The sequence below is a fragment of the Aedes albopictus genome, unplaced genomic scaffold, assembly GCF_035046485.1.
Source record: "Aedes albopictus strain Foshan unplaced genomic scaffold, AalbF5 HiC_scaffold_173, whole genome shotgun sequence".
Taxonomy (NCBI): domain Eukaryota; kingdom Metazoa; phylum Arthropoda; class Insecta; order Diptera; family Culicidae; genus Aedes; species Aedes albopictus.
This window is the reverse complement of record NW_026916951.1, coordinates 21,911-49,361: the sequence shown is the minus strand read 5'-3', so window position 1 is coordinate 49,361 and position 27,451 is coordinate 21,911. Positions and strand designations below refer to the sequence as shown.

Below are 27,451 nucleotides of genomic sequence, written 5' to 3'. Positions count from 1 at the left end.
TCACTAGAACAGACTTCCTTGAGCCTTACGGATGTACTTCTGTTGATCTCGGAGACTAAATTCCGCCTTAATCAATAACAAATTCGCCTACGTCATTGTAGTGTGTAGGATAAATGAAAGATATAATTTCTTATGCTTTCCTTCGTCTCTAGTGTCAATGTTTTCTATAGAATTGAGATGTTCATTGAAGTCCCACTTCCACCTTTCAACCTATAGAATAATCAGTAGCACCTTGATAACCATAGCTCATATCCTTTCCCCTTTTTCCATTTACTTTCAGAACACCATCAACAAACCCACCCAAAACTGACGTCGCAGTTCTCGGCTGCAAAACAACAACCCAGAGAGACAACACCGATGCATCATCATCCTTGAAACGTGAGCCCAAAAGAGGCCAATATCGCCAAACAAAGCTGCAGACGACGGTGACGACGTCGACGACAACTCGCGTCGCGCGCGACCACTTCACGTATCAGTTAGCAGCAGTAGTAGTAGTTCAACCCAGGCGTTGTTAGTGACTTCCCCCATATCGTTCTCGTTCGCTGTGTCCTTGTTTGAATTTCCCCTCCCCTTTTCCTTTCTGTCCTGGTGTCCAGCTTTTTTCTTATTTCTTGCGTGTACTAGAGCAACTTCTTTCTCGGCCTTCTGCGCGCGCGGCGGATGTGATTCGATTTCTGTTTTCACTCGTTTATTGCCTCCGATTGCAGCGGCAGAAGTGGCGCAGTTCTCTTGTTTCCTGTTCTTGGTTCGCGGAAAATCAAACGCCGGTGCCCAGTGTTCCGTTTAGTGATAATGCTGGAATGTAACGTAGATCAGCTGAAAGGCAAACCTCGTTTATTTGAGTGAAAAAGTTCGTCGCCGTCGAGTGTCCTTGGGCGAAGAAGAATCCTCAAAGGATTCCTTTCGAAGCACAGTAGACATCGTCAGCAGTCGAGTTTAGTAGCAGTATACCTCACACGAAGAAGACATCCCTTAAGTAATTGTTGGCGCCGTTGGAAATCAAATTTCCACTCGCCGTTAGTTTAGTAGTGAAAAATTGAATATTTAACCTTCTAGGACGCGCGCCATCGATCAACCGAAACTGCACCGCGCGCACGTTGTATACAACGAGCGAGGTTTTTTGGTGGTGTTGTACTTTTTACAACAGCGCGCGCGCTGAAGGGTTAATATAAGCAACGTTTGATCTTATCCCCGAAACGATTATTATCGCTAATAGCAAGACAGTAAGGCATTTCATATATTCCTTTGAGATTTCCTAGATTGTAAGACCCTGGCTTAAGTAGACTTAGCGAAACGCGAAAACCTATAATCAAAGAGACATACGCATACTGTTTAGCAATCGTAATCCCAATTTATCGCCTTTTAGGATATTTAGGCCAATGAGCTATTTATTCTCATTTAACACTCTGGAATAAATTTCGACGTCTGAATCTTAGAAAAGATACCAAAAAATCAAAAATTTCTGAAACAAGAGAACTGTATTTAGACTTATTGAATTCCACCGGTTTTAGTTTAACATTCTTCAGTCCTACCTACCCTCCTTAATAGTCGAAGAAAAAAAAACTCATTCTTTCCAAAGATCCTGAAAACTTATCCTAGTCCTACGCTTAACAACGAACGACCCAACACTACTGTAAAGAAAAACAAAAAAAAATACCGGAACATCCCAAAACTTCGTCTGCAGACAAGAAAATTTGTGCGAATTGTGTCCTCCCGGTGTACTATGTGCATGTGCGTGTATGTGTCACAGTGAAAGTAAATTTGTATCGTCTCGAATCGTACCAGAAAGAGGGAGATAGCGAGAGAGACGCAAACCTGTAAATCAAGAAAGACTAGCTCAAAAAATTTTCCAATTTTCATCTCTCGCCCTTGCGTTGTTGACCCGACGGCGACTACGACAACCGCGGCTGCTGTTTCACTCTGCAACGGCGTTTCGGTCTGTTCAGGTGGAAACATAACCGATTTAGCGGAAGAAGAAAATCGACAACAACAACAGCAGCAGCAGCAGCAACAACAAAAACATCCAGAAACAACAAACACCCAAGTATAATGCCGCAATAATGCTGTACAAATGGGAGCAACAAAAAGAGCATGTTTTAGCAGAAGGTAAGTGAAACTCATTTATGTTTGTATTATATTTAGGAAGATTAAGCCAACAGAACTGAAGGCTTAGGTTTCTTCAGTGTTTATTCTTTTCTGACGTAATTTTTAGGGTTCAAACTTTATTCAGTAAGATTATGCAGTAATCTCTTAGGGATTTATGTAGAACTCCTTCAGAAATTCTTTAACCCTCCCCCTGGATATTCGATCTTGACGCGATGGGAGGGCTTAACCCATTAGCACTTTAGCGCCAGTTCATTCACCACCGCTTGGACTTTGAGCTAGATGCTGGACGAGCGAATGGGCCAACTACCGTGGGACCTATTTGCGGAAAATTAAGCAGAGCACCAACGCCTGGGCGGACTTGAAATCTAAAAAAGAACAAGTCCTCATCTCACGACTACGAACGGGCCACACCAGGGCTTCCCACAACCTGGGAGGCATACCTTTCCACAGAACTTGCGATATCTGTGGGATAAACAACTCGGTCGAGCATATCATCTGCGTCTGTCCAGCCTATGAAGGACCCCGGCAGATGTATGGGATCCCCGGAAGTATACGCGATGCCCTCAGGGATGACTCATCAGCACTTGCCGCTTTGATGTGCTTCATTAAGGATGCAGGCCTTTACTTTAAAATATAGCACACTCACTTCTTGCCATGTTCAACTTTTTGTAATAGTTAATCGTGATTCCTCAAGCACTATGTGATACTTTGCAATCGGTCCCTGTTTACAAAATTCGTGTTTTTTGTCCATTCAGAATTTTAATTTACTAAAAAGCTACCTAAAAACTTTCAATTATGTATCAATTGTTTTGCGTTTTTAAATTTGTATTCTATTTGTTCTCATGCAAGTGTGCTAAATAACTTTGATAAAACTCTGTACATTAGCTCATAAGGGATACTTCTGTAGTTCTTTTTCTCAGGCGAGCCCCTCTGGCTTGTTCTGCTTTTCTATGACCCGGGATGAACCTGCCTACGGCAGAAAATCCCCGAATAAAGAGATAAAAAAAAAAAAATCTAGTTTACGAGTTGAGCGCAAGTGAAGGAATCGCCGTAAGTGCTAATGGGAACCAAAGGAGTATCCGTCGTGCATTTATCACAAGTCAAAAACAAATTATAATTCAGCTTGCATAGACCTAATCTTTGCATTCTTTGAATTTTCTCAAATTTAACAATAATTGTTAAATTTAACGTAACGCAAGAGTGGGTAGAGGAGGTCTCTGCGTTACACTCATCATTCGTTACTTGAATTCGTTAGTACACAGGACAGGGGACGCTAGGATAAGTTGACTTACAGCCTTACAGATTAGATTCATTATAATTAGAAAATTAAGGACTGATTAGGTAAAGATAAAACTGTTGATTATAGGAGTTTATATTTGTATTTCTTATTTTTATGGGTTTTGTGAATTTATAAAAGTTGACAAATAATCATTATCATTTTTATTTTTGACAAAAATCAGTTGACTGAACTTTTTGTTTTTATATCTTAGACGGTATTATTTCACTGATCAAAAAAGCAGGAGTTTAGTTAGGACTTAGGACGGTTGACATTGTAAAGGGTTACGAAGGATATAATATTACTTTGGACTGAGATGATCACAGATATGCAGAAGACGATTAGCGAAATTAGAAACACAATTTGATACATTATTGACTATATTTTGACAAATAGGGTTTGACAAATTTCTTTACAATATCGAATGGAAGCTCAAAAAGTGTTATCCTCGGTGTTATCTAACACTAATATGAGAGTTATTTGGGGATGATGCTGGTGCTGTCAATGACTAACATCGGTTATTGACACTATTGGTAATCAGCTTGAAATAATTTTCAGAATGTATTATAAAATAACTGAGGATATTATCTGATTATTGTTTGGGGAAGCTGTCAGTAAAACTAGTTGCCCATATCGGCTAAAAACGCTAGCTCTGGTAGCTGTATTCGAATAATTTTCAGAAATATCAAATCTTTAAAAATTAGCTACGACACATTTTTTTTCTTTTTGCTCTTTGTATATTTCTTAAGAATAGTACTCTGAAGGCGTTAACATAGACGTAGACACCTTTTTTTTTATCTCTGAATGTTGCCCAGTGACCTCGGAGATTTTCGATTATTGAAATATTGTTCAATTATCAAATCATCTTTGGAGCTTCCATTCGATCAAAATACTAGTGCGATGGGAAAAGTTAAAAACAGTATTTTTAAAAACTACTACGACCCAATGCTAATTACTACACACTTTGCTCAAGTTGACGACATCGTCTAGTCCATCGTGAGTATTGGTCCTAGTAGGGGGAAAGTTGGGAAAGGGTCCAGGCTTTGCTATCAGCTGTCCTGCAGCTCCACCTGGTCACTCTTCAAAAAAAAAAAAACTCCTTCAGAAATTCTTTAAAAGAAATCTGCAAGAGTCGTTATTACTCTTAATTTCAAATATTACCCTTGGATATTCTAATTATGTAGTTTTTTAGGCTTCTAGATGACACATTCTACCGTGACGTTACAACGTTTTGACGCCTTTTTGTCAGATTTTCCACTATAACTCGTACATATTCGGATTCCTTGTAAATTTTCCAATAAGTTTAATCTGTTGAACTGTTAGTTTTCATTGGGAAAGTATGTTAAAATGGGAATTAGTAGCGTGACGTTACAACGTTGTAACGTCACGCTACTCATTATCATTTTTAACATACTTTTCCAATGAAAACTAACTGTTCAACAGATTAAACTTATTGGAAAATTTACAAGGAATCCGAATACATATGTAAAAGACACATTGTACCGTGACGTTACAACGTTTTGACGCCTTTTTGGTCGGATTTTTCACTATAACTCGCAAATTCAACCGTAAACCCTAAAATATTATTGCATATTCGGAATCCTTGTAAAATTTCCAATAAGTATGATCTGTTGAACAGTTAGTTTTTATCGGAAAAGTATGTTAAAAATGGGAATGAGTAGCGTGACGTTACAACGTTGTAACGTCACGCTACTAATTCCCATTTTGGTATCCGCCCTGGTGGTTTGGTATCCATAATATTATAAGGAATCAAAATATAATCAAATTTAAAAAAGTGTCTTGTGTGGCAAAATTTGATCTTTTATTTTCAAAAAATCATATCTCAAAAACTAAAAAAACATACATCTCTGATTTTTTGATATGTTTCGCCAAATTTTCTGAATTTTCTGATAAAAATATAAAACCAGAGTACCTCTTTGGTCTCGAGACCATGAAAACGTGAAAAATCTAATATATTTGCATATTTTATAGTACTCTTTACATTTTAGCCCCTTTAACGTATTTTTCCTGAAAACTATTATTCAATAGCTTTCAAACAAAAAAAAAGAAGTTTAAAATCGGTCAACTGGTTCAAAAGTTACGATTTTTTGAAAAATTTTAGTTTTGAAAATCCTCTAGAAATTTCACTAGAAAGTATATTAGCGTTAGCAGCCAAGGCATCTCACAATTGAGGAGCCCAGATGCAAAGCGGTGTAAGTGACCATTTTGTCGATTTTGAGCTGAGAATATCAGAATATTCTTCAGATTTGAAGCTTTTAGGATTTTTTTTAAGATTAAGATGCTACGATTTCTGTAGGATTCTTGGAAATAATCTCAGAAGGTAATCGTGAAAGAATTTCAGAAGAAATCAACAAAGGAATCCCTAAAGCAATTCCGGGAAAAAATCTAAATCCTTGAAGAAATCCTGGAGAAATCCCTGAAAGAATCCTGTGAGGAATCGCTGGAAGGATCCTGGAGGAATCTTTGAAAGGATTCCGGAAGAATCTTCTGAATCAATCGAAACTGAAGCAATTTGAAGGAATCCTTGGAAGAGTCCTGGAATAATTCCAGGATTCCCTATGGGAATAGGCAGATAATTTGATTGCCCTTTACCGGCTATATAAAACTGCTGGAATATTTGAAATTAGCATTGAGCGAGTCGCACAAATTCGTAGGTGGTACAGTCCTAGACCGCTCTTATGAAGGTTGCGTCCTTCCCGTCCGAACCAAAGAACAAAGGTTTGGGACTAATCTCTGACTCTTAGACAAGACTGACGCAATCATCCAATGATCTGCTGGAACATTTAAAATAGACGAAAAAAAACTCAAATCTGAAAACTCAGTGTGCTAAATTGACAACTTGAGAGATAAATTTGTGAAAAAATACCACTTGTTTTGGTGGGATTTGAACCCACGACTTTGTTTCGCCAGTCTGGCGCTTTATCCAACTAGACCACGGAACAAGTTAGATTCTGTGGAATAGAAGGTCAACCTGGTTTCGAAGCACCACCGAGTCCGTCTTTCACAACTTTATCTCTCTTCAGGCATAGATATCAATCTCTCAGTTGTCTGAGTTTTTTCACCTTGAAGTAGTGCCTTTATAATCTTGCGAGAAATCCTCCTGAGAAGAAGGGATTAATCCTGGGATGAATTCGATGTGCAATTTTTGAGTGAATTCCGGTAGAAATAACCAAAGGAAACTCTGATAAAAATCCTGTAGGAATTCCAATTAAAACCAATAAAAGAATCTCGGGAAAAATCCCTGAACAAATCACGAGAGGAAACAACAAAGAAACTCCGGGAAGATTTATGGGTCGAATACTAGAAGACATCACTAAAGGATTTTTTTGGGAAGAAACATCAGAGGCATCAATTAAGGAATCTCTGAACAATCCCGGGAGTAATCGATGAAGGCATTCCGGAAGAAAGTCTGGGAGTAGTCCCGAATGAAATTTCAGGAAAAAATCATTCGAAAACCGGAGGAACCATTCATGAAGACTACCAAAAAAATCTGAAGACGTTCCGGAAAAAATCCCTAAATGAGTTTCGAGATTAATCAATAGAAGACCTCTGGAAAAAAATCTTGTAGGTATCCCTGAAAACAACCTGAAGGAGTACCTGAAAATAATCTCGGGAGAAATCCCTAACGGAAATCCAGCAGAAATCTTTCTAGGAACTCTCGAAGACATTTTTTAAATGATCCTGAAAGCAATCCCGGGAAAATTCCTAAAAGAAATCGTGGATGAATGGATTAAAGGATTCCGGTAGGAATCAATATTTTGTCCGGAGAAAATCCCTGAAGGAATTCTTGAAAAAAATCTCGGGAGGAATCCCTGAAACAATCCTGGCAGGAATCAATAAAAGAATCCGGGAAGGGCTCTGGGAGGAATTCTTCAAATCTAGGGAGCAATCGCGGTTGAAGAACCCTTGAAAAGTTTCAGGAGTATTCCCTTAAGGAATCTCGGTAGAAATCTCTAAAGGAATTCCTGATTTAATCTCTGAATGAATTCAAGAAGAAATCCCACAATAAATTAATAAAGGAATCCCTGAAAAGAATTTATGGAAGAAAGTTGTAACAATTTCGTAAGGAATCTCTGAAAGAATTCGAAAACATATCTGGAGGAACCAATAAAGTAATCCCGAAAGAACACTGGAAGGAATTCCTTAGAGAATCCCTGGAAAAATCCCTGTAGAAACTCCTGGAGGAATCCCCTCAGTATTCTCTAAAAAATCCCGGATTACTCCAGGAAAGACTCCTGGATAAGTTCATGAAAGAATCCGAAATCAGAAAAGAAATTCCTGAAGTAATTCTGAGAAAAATCCCTGAGAGAATCCTCGAAAGATGCCTGGAGAAGTTTCGTAAGGAATCCCTGAAAAGCTCCAGTAGTAATTTTTGAAGGAGTTCAGAAGGATTCCATGAAAAAATTGATTAATTGATTGATTGATTGATTGATTTGTCTTTATTAAAGAGACTTCCAGCCCTTGGCTGGTTCGTCTCTATCCTAAACCAATGAAAAAATCAATAAAGGAATCTTTGAAGAAATCCCGAAAGGAATCTTGGGAGTAATCCTCAAAGAGTCCTGGAAAAATTTCGAAAGAAGACATCTCTAAAAGAAGCTTGGAAAGATTATCAAGAGAAATCCTAAAAGAAAGCTCGGGAAAAATGTCCGAAGGGTTCCCTCTCTGATGGAGTAAACATTTTTAAAATCAATAGGATACGCTCGATGTAGTACTAGATTTGTAGTAATGAGCTGATTTTTGTAAGGCTAGATGGTAAATTCTCCATTTCTGCAATGAAACGTTGAAAACAGCATGGGTGTCATGATTTCTTGCATAATTTGATGCTGCCTGAGTAAATCTTTGGGTCACAGTGTTGTTGAAGAGGCAAGAAATGAAGATTGCGACAAGACTGTGACTCAAAGTTTTGCTCAAACAGCATGAAACTATGAAACAAGTCATGATGTCCACGCTGTTTGAACCATTTCTTTGCAGAAATGGAGAATTTAATATTTTACCACACAAACACTCAGCTCAACAAATCTTGTATTCCACCATATCCTAACTATAAAGGAAACCCGGAAGGTAGCCCTTAAGAAATCTCGGGATAAATCAAGTAAAAAATTAAGAATTTCAAATAACTCAACGTACATATGTACAGATGGGTAAATTATTGGTTAAATTGGGAAAAAATCCACAGCTCAGATGAGATTTGAACTCACGACCCTTATTCGCTAGACAAGTGCTTTACCAACTAACCTACCGAGCCAATTAATGACCCGGCAACTTAGTTGTCATAAGGTTCAAATTCTAATCTCATCGATCTATATCATCTTCCCCTAAACCGCAAATATAACCATCTCTGTTGTACATATGTACGAAGAGCGAAAGCGATTTGTTTATTGTTTAAAACTGTATGCCTATCGTACAGGCACTGCTTCCCCAACCACTTGTAGAGGAAGAACAATTGCTACCTGGAAGGCGATCAAACGCAATTTAACCAATAATTTACCCATCTGTACATACACGCCAATAATATGGAATCGTTGCAATACTCAGTATTGCAGAACCCAAAAAAATTGGCATCACCCAAAATATGGAGGAAAAATAGAGTAAAGTACGAGATTTAGGGGGATCATAAATAATTTGTGCCTCAAAGACCTGAAATAATCATATTTTAGGGTGATGCCAAACTTTTTTGGTTGCTGCAATATTCAGTATGAGTGTTGCAATATGCGATTCCATATTTATGGCGGGTAGTGTATGTACGTTGAGTTATTTGAAATTCATAATTGACCACACGGATTGGTATTACCGAAAATTTGCACTTTGAATGAGTCAAGGAAACAATTTCGGAAGAAATCCCCAAATAAATCTTGAGAAGAGTCTTTGAAAGAATCCATAAGGTATTTAGGGAGGAATCCCTAAAGACATTTCTGAAAGAATCTTTAAAGTAATCCCTGGAGGGAAAATTGCTAACGGAGGCTTGAACAACTTCAAGTATATACTATGTTTTTCTAAAATTCTAATGAAATTAAATTTTCCAAAATGTCAATTTGAAAATAATAGGATTAGGATTTTATGATTATTTGGAAGTACAAACTTTTTTTCCTCTGAAAAAAAAAAAGAGAATCAAAAAGAGCGACAAAAAGCTAAAACAGTGATATTTGGCGTTTTAAAATACACAAGGTCTTTTTTACACGGGGGATACGAACCACGCGTAAAGACCCTTAGTTCTACAAGCGTAATCGATTCATTGTTGTTACATTACTGATGTGGTGCAACATCCTACAGATCCTTCAGGCCTTTACTCGTGGAAGTTCTCGGATGACCTAGAACACCTTTGGAAATCAGTTCTCCACAGAACTATGCTCTATGAACCTGTAGTATGGTTGCACTATATCAGTAATGTTGTGACAAATGTACCAGATAGTACATTGGAACCTTATAAATGTACATTTTTTCCGTATCGGGCCCCACGTCTGGGAACTTAGATACGAAAAACAAAATGGAACATTACAAATACTTTGTGTACAGAGAACAAAACCTCACTATAATTTCTTACGTGGGTTTTTTAGTTGGGCGCCAATGTAACGATACATTGGAACCCTACAAATGCTCATTTTATTTTCCATATCGGGCCCCACGTTTGGGAACTAGATACGAAAAATAAAATGGAACATTACAAATGCACAAAACACAAACATGTAATAGATAACACAATTTTTGCCCAATTATCTAAATAGATAACGTAGTCCAATCCCAGGATGACGAGGTTTCATTATTGTTCTTGGCCCATCAGTCAATCCTGTAATCGTATTTCTTCTGGCGGATTGCCTTGTTGTTCGCAGCGTTGGTTGCTTACATAGCTTGAGTATTGTCTAGGAATTTCTAATCCTAAGGGGCATCCTGATTTGGGCAACTACACAAGACCGTCTGTCGTTTGATGTCCGTGTTAGGGGCCGGCTTGCGTATTTTATACTGGATCGCTGCCCGAATGGCTGGAGCGCTAAAAATGCGAATTTAAGTTGGGGACAGATTACAAATCACAATATAATATACAAAATAAACTGACGAAATGTTCACAACAATTTACAAACTTAACAATGTCCATTGATTACGCATGGAGATCTTTGGGCACTTACTCGCAAAAGTTCTTGGATGACCTAAGCTCTTGGATGACCTAAGCTCTTGGATGACCTAGAACATCTTTAGAAATTACAGATGCACAGATTCATGCTTGTAGATCTTTAGTCCTTTACTCGTTGAAGTTTTTAAATTAATCTAGAACATCTTTGGAAATTTGTTCTCCTTGGTTGGTTCCTCCATATTTCTAGACATTTCTTTATTTTTTCTATAATTCTTGGAGTTATGAAAGAATTGCTAAGGAAATAGATCCATAGATGTATGTAAGACGTCATGTAAGAATTCTTGAAAAATCCAGGTGAATTGGAATCTCTTGACGAACTACTGAATCTAAAGATCTTTCCAAAACACTTTTAGCTCGATTTAGCCTTTCATTCGTTATTATTGAGCTAGTTCTAAGAAAGGCGCCTAATACACGTGTAATAATTAAATTAAACGATTTAAATCTCAGCGCCCCATTCACATGGTAACTAAACACCACCCAACCAACTAAAATGCCATTTATCATAAGCCCATTCACAGTGTGCACGTTCAGATCGTGTCTCCAGTTTCGCGAATATTGTCTTCCAACAATAGGATAGGATTACATCAGCCAGCGCGCAGCAAGCCAGCCCGTTGCGCAACCAACCAACCATCCCTCTAATTCATTCAATCAGTCGTCGGTCGATCGCAAAAATAACATCCATCACCCGCGAGCCAGCATCGTAGCACTAGCAGCACATCGCTCGAGCTGCCTGAGGTCAATGACATAATTCGGCAACTCTAATCATCCTCCATGCAAAACAACGAAAAAAAAACAACGCTCTGCAATTTGCGTGCCAAAAAATGCGAAACCCGCGCTCGTGGACCTGCCGAATCTTCCTCGTCCTCCTCCGCCGATATAATGGGATTCCCTCGAACCTCGGAGTAAGGGCCCGACCAACCGACGCAACGGTTCCTTGGCAGTCTTTCTCTCTTATGATAGGCATTGGACGACGGGATGCAAAATAGTCGGACTCTACTGCATTCACCGGCAAACGGTAGAAAAATAAAAACAAGAAACTGTACCTAGATTTGCAGCCTAGCTAGGCTACGCTGACCATCCAGCGCAGCATCGACTCTCTAGTCTCTACATAACGCGTGTGTATTAGTATTAAAATGTTAAATTATTACTTTGCCTTAAGTTTTACAGCTCTTTTCGCGAGCTCCCTAGAAACTACAGTGGTAGACTGAAAAGTGTGGTTTCTGGGGAAACTACAGACCTTTGGCTAGTTGAACTGCGCATGCTACAGCATCTTCACTCGCAAACTACGTACTCTGGCTTTGAGAATATATTTGATCTCAAACATCTCGGAAAAGTAAGGCCCATGGGTTACTGGGTCTAGTCGGGTTATTGCCGATATGAACCCTCAAGAACCTTTTTCTAGTCATTACCAAAGTACTACAATGGAGATATTGATGTTGCCAAAACCACATATACCCAAGAGTGGGGTCTCCAGTTAGCCTAGTGGTTAAGGCTATGGATCGCCAATCCGGAGACGGCGGGTTCGATTTCCGTTCCGGTCGGTAAAATGTTCTCGACTCCCTGGGCATAGTGTATGTAGGCAAAGAAAGCCTTTCAATTAATAACTGTGGAAGTGCTCAAAGAACACTAAGTGGAAGAGATGCAGGCCAAGTTCTAATGCGAACGTCGAGCCAAAAAGAAGAAGAAGAAGATCCAAGAATATCGTCAAAGAACCGTTTCGATCGCAGCCAGTACCAAACATCGTAGATGTAACCCACCCAATGGTGGCCCTTCGATTTCTGCCATTTTCCGTTCTTGGAAATTACTTGCTGGTGACTGCTGTCTTGGTCCCGTACGTCCGTACAGTCATCACAACTTCATTATTCCCGTCGGATCCCGGTTGGACCTCAGTCACCCGTGTCTGGGCAGATATTCCTCCTAAAGAACAACTATAGTTTCAACGGACAATTTCTTCTACAAGCTCCGGTTGAACTCCATCATTTTTGTCATGCTGAAAGTCTGTTCTTTGGACCTCCACTAAGATCTGGTGCCAGATCGATTCTGGTAACAGCATCCTCTTTAGCTTGAATACACCCACATTCTTCACAATATACTGTTTCATCGATTGCTGTAGTGGGTGCTGTGCTGACTTGTGTTTGCAGTTCTAGGTTGTAGAACAGTAACTCTATTAGCGTCGGCGCTGGTTGTAATGGTGTGTATTTGCCTCTATCGGCAGTTTCAACGCAAGCTGCAACAATGTTCGTCAACAGGAGGGTAGTTCCGGCAGGTTTCAATCACCCTGCGCCACCTCCAGGCAGCGTTGTACCAACTCAGATCGAGTTGACAAATTCTCTCTTCTCCAAAAGTTACGTACAGTACCTTCTCCAGAATCCGACAATTTGCAGTCAAAGATCACCTTTCATCCAGCGGTTGAGAATGTTTGGATAACATGTGAATCGAAAATTTAGCCGATCATTTGTGAAATCGTCGTCAGTCAACGTAGGGAAACAGTTGGAGGAATCAGCGAATAGGACATGTCTGTAATGCGATAAACCAAGTCACGAGATAGCTAGGTGGAAGACTGAGAGACTGAAGAACTTTTGCTGAAGTTGTCCTGTGCCTCATCGCCGATGGCCCTGTCGTGTTAGATGAGTGCAAAGTATTTCACCATAAGCTTCTACACACTCTTCTGCAAGTCGTCCGCTGGGAAATACAGAAGGGGCTGATGCTCCACAATCCACCACGGTTCCATAAACAGTAGTACACCACGACCTTCACAGTTCGGTAACCATCCACGGTAACGGTCAGCAGGTTAAAACCTACGCTTTCTTGGATGACGGGTCTTCCTCAACGCTTCTTGTATCCGGCATTGCGAAGGCACTGGGTATTCACGGTCCTATGGACGCCTTCTGTTTAAGTTGTTCTGGGAATGTATCGAGAGAGGAAAGGGAATCCCAACGAATCAGTATCGACATCAGCGGTGAAGGCAAAAAGTTCAAACTACACAACGTCCGAACAGTACATGATCTTCGGCTGCCGAGACAGACTATGTGAAGCGAAGGTGAAGGTCAAGAGACATGCAGTCTGATATCTACCATTGGGTGTTGTACAGAATCCGAAAAAGCCGGCCAAGGTGAGACTGATATGGGATGCTAAGGCCAGAGTTGAAGGAGTATCGTTCAACGACATGTTGCTTAAAGGTCGAGACCTTGTAGTGACACTGATGTCAGTTCTAGCTAGCAAGCTTCAGACAGAGGAATATTGTCATTGTTGGCGATATAAAGTAGATGTTTCATCAGATCCGCAACTGCGATGAAGACAGGCCGTCACAACGATTCCTATTCAGGTCAAATCCAGAATCCCCAGCGCAGATCTATGTGATAAAATTTCGGGGCGACTTGTTCTCCCAGCCTGGCGCAGTTTGTGAAGAACGAAAATGCGAAGCAGTTTCAGAAACTTTCAACGAAGCACCACAGGAAGTTTCAATGAATCTGGATAAGTCTTGAGAGTCCAAGCGTGTGCTGGGTCTAGTCTGGAAGCCTGCCAAGAACAGTTTCGCCTTCGATCTGAGCAGTACCAACGATTGTATCCTGCCGAGTATGCTGTTTAACAACGCAACTTATCGGAACTCGATTGCCCAGTATCAATTCCAAAGTCCAGCCCACTGTATCGACTGTCCCTTTATATGGACGAAACCGGTGTCATCAGAAAAAACAGTAGACTCAGCGCAGCCCCAGTGATTTCTGCAGAAGAACATGTAGCGTACCTTCAGGTATCAGTAGGTCGGCTCTAGAGGCACGTTCTCCTCCATTCGTTCCCTCCATTGTAGCGTACCTTGCTGTAGATGATTATGGAGAGACAGTTTGCAACAAGATGCGCCAGCGGTTTTGGATACCAGACGTGCGAAACTTAATCCGTCAGGTGTCGAGGCAGTGCTGTTCCACAACCACCTATTATGGTATCACTACCAGAGGCACGAGTTACTGGATTAATTCGTCCATTCACGCACACCAGAGTGGACCATTTCGGGTCGGTTCAGGTCAAACGCGAACGCAATTTGAAGAAAAGGGGGCACTGATCACGGATCTGTCGATTCGTGCCGTTCATGTGGAGTTGGTGCACAATCTGTCTATCCAATCTTGTATAATGTCAATTAGGCGTTTCGTAGCTCGGCGCGGTTCTCGTGAAGTCTTCTACAGCGACAACGGAACAAGCTTTGTGGGAGCCAGTAACTTTTTCGCGAAGCAGATCCAGGATTTTGACGAATATTGTGCCACGACATTCACCAATTCAGCAACCAGGTAGGAGTTCAATCGTGTGAGCACATGGTGCACTCAGTGAAAACAGCAGTGATAACGACAGCAGAACACCCACGTCCTCCAAGCGACGAAGTTCTACAGACAGTCATCACAGAAGCAGAGTCGGTTGTCAATTCCAGACCACTGACCTACATGCCACTGGAGTCTGCAGAACAGGAGGCCTTAACGCCGAATCACTTTCTATTTGGAACCAAGGGTAGGGTGTCAATCAACCATGCTGCTCTTTGGATACTGTCGGAAACAGTTAACGGGGCAGTTGGCGTTAGGTGCAGTTCTTGGTGGATCAATTTTGACGTCGATGGATTCGTGAATACTTACCAACCATCCCGAGACGTACGAAGTGGTTCGAGTTAGTCAAGCCGTTAGAACCAGGAGATCTTGTACTTGTCATCGATGAGAGTAAGCGGAACACGGTTGGTTACGAGGTTGGATTACGGATGTGACTTCTGCAAGTCGACCAGCAGTCAAGCTGGCGCCTCTGGACCTTCGAACATCTGGACGGTCCGAAACTATACGGGCGAGGGTATGTTGCGGGACCACTGGGCATATTCGACCGGCAGCTGAGTGAGTTCAGTACCGCCCCAGATGACAGTCGTATGAGCACAGAAATTTGGATGCGATAGTGAAGGTGGGTCGACCACGTAGAAGTGTGATCAAAATTTTCAAGCAAGCGTTAGACTCGTCTATGACAGTAAAATTTATCCCTTACTCTCGCCTCTGTTTTTTAACCCTTTGGAGCCGGAGGGGTCATATATGACCCCAACATAGAAACGGCTGTATAAATGTACACATTCAGTAGAACAGAATACTGTTTTCGGCAAAGTTTTAAGTCCTCTATTAAGGAAAAATGAGAACATTTCTATTTGGGTCTTCACTGACAACCTAGAACATCCTGAACACCGTAAAGTTTGGAGAAACGAAATATACGTCATACCAGTTCTTCTAAACGCTGAATTTGGATATTGGTTACGTTCATATGTATTCATTTAGCCTTCGTCAAGAATATCAAAAGGTGTTTTATATGCTGAGATGTTCTAGGTGTTGCAAACTGTCTTGTAGTAAAGTCCTTCAAATCTACAAGAATATTTTTATGTGTTTACGCCATAATTAATAGCATTACATAATCTACTGGGATCCTTGAAGCTCTTGAAATTTACAATATCATTTATTGACACTATGAGGATATTCCATGTCACCCGAACTACCTTGGAGTACAGAACTTGAAGTCTACCCTTGTAACACTAGCCATATCTGTCATACTGATTACCGTTGCATAATCAACCGCGCCTACTGGACCAATCTGAAGTCTACTTTGGGACATTCAGGGTCGTCCAAACTGTCCTATAATGAAGTCCTTCAACTCTACAAGAATAACTTTATGTGTTTTCGCCATATATAATAGCATTGCATAATATGCTGGGATCCGTGAAGCTCTTGAAAACTCAAATGTCATTTAGAAACACTGTTGGGATATTCCAGGTCAGCCAAACTACCTTGGAGTTTACAACTTCAGGTCTACATTCGTAACAGCAGCCATATCTGCTATACTGAGTAACGTTGCACAATCAACTGTGGTTACTGGACCAACCTGACGAACTCTACTTTATATTAGTATGAAGCTTTGGAACATTGAGGGTCGTCCAAACTGTCCTGAAGTTCAGCTCTTGACAGTAACAGTAGTTATTCTCACAATGAACTGTTACATTACACATCCAGTTTTGAAACATTCCAGATCAACCAAATTACTTTGGAGACCAAGGTCTACACTTGTGATAATAGCTTTTGCCAGTACGTTAAGTAGTGCTATATCCACTGTATTTTCCAAAGTAGTTCGAGGAACAAGAAGCGTTGTTGTATATTTTTGGGATATGGGCCATCGTTACTGTTATGATAAAAACAACCACTGTAACATGACATGATTTCGTTTTAGATAGTAACGTTACGCAACCAAATAGGATCCATGAACCTCTTAACTCCCAAGGGTCACTTCATGATAGATTTGTGATAATTTAGGTCATTCAATCTTCATAGAGTACACAACTTTATATCTGCACTTGCAATACCATCCTGCTACACTAAATAATGATGCATAATGAACCATATTTACTAATATTCTTCAAAGACTAGTAGTGTTCTGTACTTTTGAAAAAATTAAGATTGTTCAAACTTTTATCAAACTCATTTTTAAAAATCTGCATTCGTTGTTGTAGTCATGATTTGTGCTATAAAGAGTACGTTATTAGTTTAATCCACCTAACTCCATTAACTTCTGTGAGACTCAGAGCAATTCCAAAATACCTTTGAGATATTTCAGGATTACTAAACTTCCCTACAACTAAGAACTTCCAGCAAAGGTCAAGGTATGACGAAGCCACATCTCGAGCACAAATCTGACGGCAAATGTGAGAAGCGGCTGAGGATAAGGACTGCAGCCAAGAACCGAGTGTTGTGGTGAAGAATTGTTGTTTCAGTTCAATTCTAATTGTTATTAACGCTAAATAAATGAAATAGATACAATCATTACGGTTGGTATTGATGTGCAACTCAAAACAGCAAAACATATATTATTACCACTATAGAATCCATGTTGCATGTTGTCCATATTGCAGGACAGTGTGTACGATGCTGACTATCCCGAAGCTATGTCATAGTCTCGGATTGTATTCTGTGAGTTCCAGTAAGTATAATAGATTATACAACAAAACTCTATATAGACAAAACAGAAACCTCAATTGCTGTAGATGCTAAATTTTTTACATCATAATAGTTTGGATGGCCCCAGGCGATCTGATGATGTCCATTGAATATTCAGAAGATTTACTAAACTCAAGATCAGTTTGGATGGTCTAGGATGTACCGACTGTTCTGATACTGTCTTTTGAACTTTCAGAAGACTTACTGGTCATGATAGATTATGAATTGTAGCGTTGTATAACGAAATAAGTTACCGTTACACGCGTAGACTTTGAAATCTAAACTCAATAACAGTTTGGATGACCTAGGGTATCCTGACTGATTCGATACTGTCTTTTGAACTTTCAGAAGACTTGCTGAACATGATAGAATGCAAATCGTAGCTTTGTTTAATGAAAAAAGTTACCATTACACCCGTACACTCCAGGATCTGAACTCAAGAACTGTTTGGATGGCCTAGGATATCCCGACTGTTCTGATACTGTCTTTTGAATTTTCAGAGACTTACTTACATGATAGATTACAAAAATCGTAGCTTTGCATAATGATAGAAGTTACCGTTACACGTGTAGACTTTGGAATCTAAACTCAAGAACAGTTTGGATGGCTTTGAAAAAATATTCTACGCTTTCTACCAAAACAGAGTCGTACATACTGTGCTTGCACCAACTATAACTGCGATGTTGCACCACGGGAAACATCCAACAAAATCGAACATCTCGAGTGCAGCCCTCTCCGGATTGTGGCTGTATTTCCATGTTTGTCGGTCGGCTGAGCGCAGTGTATTCCCACCATCCTCTCATTATTATTTGGTATGCACGTACCTAGAGACGGGAGGAAGGTATTAGGTACAGAGCAGCCAGCGCCAGCACCACACCGATCAGCTCAGCAGAGGAGCATTAGTTGTGTAGCTATATAGTATGAGGTAGATTTAGTGGCGACCTCTCTCAGTTTGCAACCAACCCGCTGCCAAGCAGAGCCAGAGCCAGCTAGCTGCTGCTGCTGTCACGGTTGAGTTCTCATTAGCGCAAAAAATGAAATAAAAAAATATAAAGATCTTTGTCATTATAGCCAGTAGTGGCCTCTGCGCGCTTGTTTGCCAGTGGATCGCGTACTACCCGTCGTATACACTTGCTCGTCTGTCGGTTCGGTTCGGTCGGTTGTTGTTGCGATCGGAAGCTTAAGTGCTAAGAGCTTTTAGTAAGGAAAATTAGTTAGTTTGAGCAGCGAGAATAGTTTGTTGCCTCGTAGTGACTCAGTTCTGACGCTTCGGAGCGTCCTTTCAGTGTTGTTGTTTTTGATAAGAAAGGAAAGTGCCGCTTCCTCAGCTGATGGGCTTTTATCACCTTCACTGCTTAAAATAGGATTAGCCAAACAGAAGAAAGTTTCTACGTGGAAGCGGACACGTGTATGACTCATGGAACTTGTTTACGATTGAGTTTACGGCGACAGCTTAATGAGCGCAGAGGGGTCAAATGTTTGCAGATAGTTCCACAAATTGTGCGAAGAAGGAAAGGTCCAAAAGTTTGCTTCGGCGGCAGACCCAAACCAAAGGAATTCCAAGAATTTACAGTTCAGTTTCGCTTCAGTTGAGGTTGGATGCAGTCCACGCGTGTCGGACAGGGGGTGTTGTGTATTGATGGTAGTTAGAAATTCTTGAAAGTACTGGCCCGAAGGTACCGATACAACTATCGAAATTGATCAGTGTGTAGTGTGGAAGATCGGCTATCGGAACAGCAGAAACGAAAAAAGTGAATGGCAGTATCGAGGGATAATTATCGGACCAGCAGCATGGTGGTGAATCCTCGCGGAACGACCAACGATCGTTTTGGCAAAGAATACTATCACAAGGCGGGACGGGTCAGTTGAACTTGTGCCCGTTGCGAACCCTGATGTTCAGAAGAAGAAGTGTGATTTTAACCATATCTAGCTATAAGTTGTCACGAAGATCAATCGAATCGCATGATCCAATCGCGAATCATGACCCAAATGTTATGCTGTGGATTTCATTTCTTGATGGAAATGCTGCCTCGACTGCACGCTCTGCTCAACTGCTGTCACTGTCAAAGGTACGTTGAAAGATTTGGTTAGGAAAGTGTGTTCTAGATGTGGAATTCACGGTGATCATTCTTTTCAATCAATGAAATTGGATGCAAGAAATTACAGAAGTTGTAAACAGATATTTTCAACATTCAAATTCCAAAATGCAAACATTTCTGCAAACATTATGGGATTATCTGATCTTTGACGATCTTACTGGTTGAAATCAAAGTATAGAAGTTGTGTCTGAACTCCCTTCTGTGCCAGTTCTAATAGATTAGTGTTAAATTAGTATCTTTGTAACACCATTATATCAAAGCTACTACCTACCACACGTTTCTATTCGACAGTATGTGCAATTGACACGCAACCCACAATTGACGAGTTACCCTAATTACAAATAGATCATATTCCAAATTATGAGTTATGAATCAACCCTTTACCTCGTTTCGAATGTTTGCGAAAGGCGTACGAAACAAAACACAGAACCTTGCCTACAACAATAATCCGTCCATTTTCCTTTTCTTTGCGTATCCACAAATCCATGTGACACAGGCTGTCTCGTCTCAGCCTAGGTATATCACCGTTTTTTGACACCAGAATTTTTCCATTCGAAACATTTCCATCCTCAAACATTCTCTGTTGCTGGTGCATTTGTTTGTGTCAGCCGCACCGCTTACTGCCTTGAGCTGTGTGTTCGAGTGATGTACCTACCACTGCGCTGAACATATTTCATAATATAATTCAATTTCCATTTCCACAATTGACTTGAGTGAATAATAGATTTGACAGTGCCTTCTTCCAGTCCTTCGCTCTCTGTCGGTCACGTACTACCTACCTACAACATCCCTGACCTGACTGGCGGCGAGAATTATGAATGCGTCTTATTGGAGTGACACGTTTGTGTTCTTGATCTTGACTTTGACCGAAAAAGGCCAATTGGATTAGCTGCGTATTAATTTAATTGATGTTTTTATCCGGTGCTTTTTTGTCAGTCTCAGTATACTGGAAGGTTGGTTGAAGAAGAAATAAAAGGAGTATTTAAACGAACATGCTGAATTTCAGCTACTAAAAGGAGTGCACTGTTGGTTAACATATTCTATTTATCGTTCATTAGCACCATCGACAAAGGTATCAAAATGAACGCAGCAAACAAACAGTGTTTATAAAAACGCAGATAAAGCAAACTGATCACCACAATAATAATAACAAATAATATGATGCACAAATTATGCCAATCAAAAGTCAAACATTTTCAAATCCCCTTCATATTATCTAACATGGTATGAATTGCAAAGATTTTTCAGAACATCACACGCACACCTCTTCTCCTGTAAAGCGTGATATACATGATTACTAAATAAAATGTCTTTGTGGTTTTCAACAGAAATACAGAAAAATAAAAGTACTCCGATATTGCTCGTAGGAATAATCTTTACCAAAAATAATAAGAACCGTAATCAGAAATGTGAGCTGAGCTTGCAGAGCTTGATTGACAGCCCCTAGGTGCTATTCCAGTATCGCCACACCGGCTACACTCACTCAAGGAACCAATGAAGTGAAGCGGCACAGTTCGATTGATGATTGCATAACTCTAGGCATAATCTGATAGTTTGAAACTGTGCAGTGAACGTTGGATGGAGGGGAAACGGCTTTGCAACCGTTTCTGATTCTAGCGATGGCTATAAACATATGAATGTACATGAGTGTACAGAAAGTGGATAGAAAGATACAAAGCAGAAGGAAAGGGACGGGTCAGGGATTGAACCCAGGACCTTCTGCATATAAATCAGAAGCCCGTCCACCAAGACCACCAAGCCCGTCTTAGACCCGTAATCAGGGTTATAAAATGTCACAAAAATGTCATTTCGTTGGTTGCCCATTTCTTTGCCCATAGAAAAAAATGTATCGACACGATGTCATTATTTTACCATACCATTTTTTCTAACTAACACAATTGAAGGTTTATGTTCACGGGCAGAAATTTGCACTGGAAATTTTACAACTGGAAAATGTCATGGTGTAAAAAACTACACACTCAGTTGAGCTCGGCTAATTTTCATTCTTTTGCCGAGATTCGCACAGCCGAGCGCTCGGCTATCACAATTTAACCGACATATCAGCAAAAAGTCAAGTTTATTCATAGCAGCACCCATGGGTACCGCTAGTATCAAACATTAAACGTCAAACGTTTAGCCGAGATTTCAGCGAATGAACTTTAACCTACACGGAACCGCCAAACTACCCAAAATTGAGTTCTTTTGACGCAATCCCATAGTTACGCCCAATAAGCCAAATTTGAGTAAATCGATTAAACTCACACTAGGTAAATTGCCTTTACCTCCAGCAAAAAAATATACTTAAGAGTAGGTAAATTCAACCCAAGACCCCCCCTCATTCAACCCAAATTTGAGTATACCTACATTTACTCAAAATTGGCTTATTGGGCTCAAGGACTCCGATTGGGTAGATGCATCTCTGTTTGTTTTTGACAACATCGGTGGGGGAAAGAGGGAAAACAACCTAATTTTGGGTAACTAGTTTATTCGATATACTCAGCTTTGAGTAAAACCGACCTAAAAATTAGGTAGTTTGATTTCTCCGTGTAGATTCGCACTGCCGATCTCGGCATTCTGTTTTAAGTGTGTAGCCTAAGTTAAAATTCACGAATAAAAAAATGTTATGTCTCCAGCTAGCATAGTGATTGAGGCTATGGATCGCCAATCGGGAGACGGCGGGTTCGATTCCTGTTTTGATCAAGAAAATTTTCTCGACTCCCTGGACATAGCGTATAATTGTACTTGCCTCACAATATGCAAATTCATGCAATGGCAGGCAAAGAAAGTCCTTCAATTAATAATTGTGGAAGTGCTCAAAGAACATTAAATTGAAGCGAGGCAGGCTAAGTTCCAGTGGGGACGTAGAGCCAAAAAGAAGAAGAAGACATTTTTTCCATGACATTTCCGTGACATTTCACAACCCTGCCCGTTTTTATTTCGCCATTAGAGTGGTCATTTGAAAAAAGGGTGGTCCAAAAATAGATATTTCTCATATTTCGTCATAACCTTTGAATCATTAGACCGATTTGCAATCTTTATTTACGAATGAAACAAATATTGTGGATAAAAAGTTCTTCAAGCTAGTTTTTGAGCTACATTTTTTTTAATTTCTAGTTTTGTGCTCATATAGGGTAGCGAACCACTTGGGCAGCGGCCGGTATTTTGGGCACTCTTTGCTATAACTCAGTCAATTCCAAACCAATTGACTTGAAATTTTGTACACGGTTAGATACTATACGTATCTCATCGCGTTCCAAAAATTGTGTCAATTGGTTCAAAATTGGCTGAGTTATAGCAGAAAAGTGCTCAAAATAGGACCCCTGCCGAAATGGTTCCACTTCTGGATGGAATGACCATGCATTTTCCATCACTTGTGCATTGGGGTTATTTTTACCCAAACTTAGTGCCCAAACTTCAACTTAGTGTTCTTTTGAGCATTTCCACAGTTTTTTTTTAATTTAATATTGTTTGGCAAGCACAATGATACACTATTCCCAGGGAGTCGAGAAAATTTCCTCGACCAGAACGGGAATCGAGTCCACTGTCTCCGGATTGGCCTTAACCACTAGGCTAACTGGATTTTTTTTATTTACAGCCATGGGCTACTGGGTGAATTTCAATAGTAAAAAAATATGTACAGCGAATTCGTCTGCTGCAGAGTGATAATCCTCCACAACTTTCTTCTGATTTTCCTGCGGAAGTTTCTTCTCAATTTTTTCCTAGAGTCCTTTCTAATATTTATTCAGGAGATCCTTCTCTGTAATTCTTCTAGGAGTGTCTTCAGAAATTGATCTAAGAGTTCTTTCCCTAAGAATCCTCAAGAAGTTTCTTCTTGATTTCTTTTTGGGATTTGTTTTTTTTTTTTTGATAATTGCTCCAGCAGTTCCTCCTGGTAATTCTTCAAAAGTTTATTCTGTACTTTTCCAAGGAGTTTTTATGAGGTTACTCATAGAGTTTCTTCCTTGGAGTCTTATAAATTCTTCCAGAAGCTCCTGGAGGAGTCCCTCAGGGGTTCCTTCACGGATACCTCTTGGATTTCTTTCTGAGATTCCTCCAAGATGTTCCAAGATTTAGCGGAAGTTTCTGTGATTTATTCAAGAGTTCCTTCAAATATTCCTTACTGGACTCCTCTAGGAGTTGCTTTTGTGATTCCTCAAGGAGTTCTTTTTGCGATTTCTCAAGAAGTTTCTTTGAAATGCCTCCAAGAGTTCTTTCTGGGATTGACCCAGGAGATCTTTCCTGCATTCCGCCAAGAATTTCCAAGAACTCCTTCTAGAATTTCTTCATGAATTTCTCTCATTTCTTCTGGGATTCCTTCAAAATTTTCTACCAAGATTACTTCAACTTCAGAAGTTCCTTGTGGGATCCCTTCAGGATTTTCACCCTGGATTTTCCCAGGTTTCCTCAAACAGTGTTTTTTCTTCTGGGATTGCTTAAGAAATTCCTTCCAGGTAATCCTTCAGAGATTCAAAAAAAACATCTTGATTTCATCTAGGAAAAACTTTTTTGGGAGATTTCTCCTAGAACTTATTCCGGATCATTTTGAGAACATCTTCTGGGATTACTTAGTGAATGCCTTCCGGCGTTCCTCCTCCATTCCCAACCTTTGTTTATGGAATTCCTCCAGCTGTTTTGTGTGAAAACCGCCAGATGTGCGTCGTGGTTTCCTTCAAAAGTTCTTTCTGGTTCTAATTATTAAATAATACCTGGTACCTGGTATTAATTATTATTCTCTTGGTGTGTTCGGAGAGCAAGCTACTGAGAGCGTTCCCAGCAATTTGTCAGAAACATGGGAGAGATATCGTACGCTCCAGACATCTAAATCATGTTTCAACCAGCTGTTGAATGCTGTGATTGACTACAACAGCGGGCATTTGAATTGGTTTTGGTTACTTGTAGTAAATAGTAACTGTTTAATTGCTATACTGCCCCCACTCGCATAACAGTCCCATTTGACTTTTCATCACTTTTGAGTTAACGTTATGAATAGTCATCATTTTTTATGTACTTCCAAAAACAATAATAAAAATTACGAATTTTTATGTCAATGTGTGAAAAAAATACCAAGTTATGAGCGTCCCATATCAAAAGTACCCGCATAACAGTCCCATCATGGATTTTTGTGTTACGTAACACAAAACTGAACAACTTTGTAATGATTGTAATATTTTTTACAGTTAGGTATATATTCATGTGCAAAGCAATCTGTAAAAGTTTCGAGATGATCGAAATATTTTTCAAATTTTGGCGATTTTTCAAAGTTTTATATGGAAACAAGTTTTCAAACTTCAAATGCCGTTTTCTCAATTCCTACTTTTTGCAAATGGGACCGTTATGCGAGTGGGGGCAGTATAAATACTGTAAAAAGCTATGGATTTCGATTATAAATTCAATTCACGATATCTATTGATTTCGAAGATAAAATGTTCTCAAATTTTCAGTAAGAATTTTCGAATACTATACGAATGTTGATTTCCAAATTTATGAGGGACAGGTCGATGGCCACGATCGTGATACAACCACGATTAAATATTAACAGTGCAAGTAGAATTTCATTGAAAATCGCCCTAAAATTTCAAATCGCTAAAACTATTAAATCCCTCGATGAAAAATTTCCAAAATTTCTCTTTAACCCTTTGAAGCCGGAATTTTTCCACGCGTTCTTCTGGAGTTTTTTCTACGTTTTTCTGTTGTTTTGGTATTCAATAGTATAAAAACGGTAGAATATTATGCGGAATATTTTTTTCTGGACATCCTAGGTCACCAAACTATTCTTGAGTTTAGATCCTTAAGTCTATGGCTGTAACGGTAACTTCTTTCATTATACAAAGCTGCGATTGGTAATCTATCATGTCCAGTAAGTCTTCTGAAAATTCAATAGATAGTAACAGATCATTCGGGATATCCTAGATCATCCAAACTGTTCTTGAGTTTAGATCTTAAAGTCTATGGGTGAAACGGAAACTGATTCCATTATACAAAGTTGCAATTTGTTATCTATTATGTCCAACAAGTCTTCTGAAAGGTAAATAGACAATATCAGATCAGTCGGGATATCTTGAGTCATCCAAACTGTTCTTGAGTTTAGATCCTAAAGTCTGCGGGTGTAACGGTAACTGATTTGATTATACAAAGCTGCGATTTATAATCTATCATGTCCAGTAAGTCTTCTGAAAATTCAATAGACAGTATCAGATCATTCGGGATATCCTAGGTCATCCAAACTGTTCATGACTTTAGATCCTAAAGTCTATGGGTGTAACGGAAACTGATTTCATTATACAAAGCTGCGATTTGTAATCTATCATGTCCAGCAAGTCTTATGAAAGGTAAATAGGCAATATTACATCAGTCGGGATATCCTAAGTCATCCAAACTGTTCATGAGTTTAGATCCTAAAGTCTTCGGGTGTAACGGTAACTGATTTCATTATACAAAGCTGCGATTTGTAATCTATCATGCCCAGTATGTCTTCTGGAAGGTAAATAGACAGTATCAGATCAGTCGGGATATCCTAGGTCATCTAAACTGTTCTTGAGTTTAAATCCATAAGTCTACGATTTGTAATCTATCATGTCCAATAAGTCTTCTGAAAATTCAATAGACAGCATCAGATCATTCGGGATATCCTAGGTCATCCAAACTGTTCTTGAGTTTAGATGCTAAAGTCTACGAGTGTAACGGTAACTTCTTACTTTAAAAGCTATGATTTGTAATCTATCATGTCCAACAAGTCTTCTGAAAGTTACAGTTGTTGTTTTTATCAACTATCATAACAGTGATGTTAATCTGGAATATCTCAAAACTATCATTACAGATTACAGTCAAAAGTTCATTGTGAGACTAACTACTGTTACTATCAAGAGCTAAACTTCAGGATAGTTTGGACGACCCTCAATGTCCCAAAGGTTCATAATAATATATAGCAGACTTTAGGTTGATCCAGTCACCGAACGTTACTCAGTATGTCAGATATAGCTGATGTTACGAGTGTAGACCTGAAGTTCTGAACTCATGGATAGTTTAACTGACCTGAAACATTCCCATAGTGTCTCTAAACGACATTTGAGATTTCAAGAGCTTCACGGATCTCAGCAGATCCTATGCTATTATTTATGGTAAAAACAAAGTTTTTCTTGTAGATTTGAAGGGCTTCATTATAGAACAGTTTGGACGACCGTGAATGTCCCAAAGGGTTATAATAAAAAAGTAGACTTCAGATTGCTCCAGTAACTGCGGTTGATTATGCAGCGTTACTCAGTATAACAGATATGGATACTGTTACGAGTGTAGACCTAAAGTCCTGAACTCCAAGGTAGTTTGGCTGACCTGAAATATCCCTATAGCGTCTATAATTGACATTGTAAATGTCAAGAGCTTCACGGATCCCAGTATCTTATGCAATGCTATTAGTTGTGGCGGAGATACATAAAATTATTCTTGTAGATTTGAAGGACTTCACTACAGGACAGTTTGGAGCACCTAGAACATCCCAGAATATAAAACACCTTTTGATATTCTTGATGAAGGCTAAATGGATACATATATAAACGAAACCCACATCCAAGTTTAGCTTTTAGAACAACTGGTTATTTCGTTTTTTTTTTCAAATTTCATGGTGTTCAGGATGTTCTAGGTTATCAATGAAGTCCCAAATACAAATATCCCAATTTTGCCCTAATAGAGGACTCAATTTTCAACAATTTTGCCAAAGACAGTATTCTGTTTTATCGAAAGGGTGAATTTATACAGCCGTTTCTATGTTGGGGTCATATATGACCCCTCCGACTCCAAAGGGTTAATAAAGACAAATCAATCAATCAATTATGAT

General features: G+C 39.6%; 1 protein-coding gene across 4 annotated transcripts in view; it reads left to right on the top strand.

The window, feature by feature from the left end:
• Positions 1-251: 251 nt before the first annotated feature.
• The window catches only part of LOC109424682 (serine/threonine-protein kinase Wnk), a gene marked incomplete at its 3' end in the record, with an annotated part of 42,985 nt that continues 15,785 nt past the window's right edge, over positions 252-27,451 (top strand). Inside the window, 2 exon segments of one of the 4 annotated variants that reach the window (XM_062843363.1) lie at positions 252-510; positions 1,947-2,106. In XM_062843363.1, the coding sequence (XP_062699347.1) occupies positions 2,072-2,106 (35 nt within the window). 4 annotated transcript variants of the gene reach the window in all.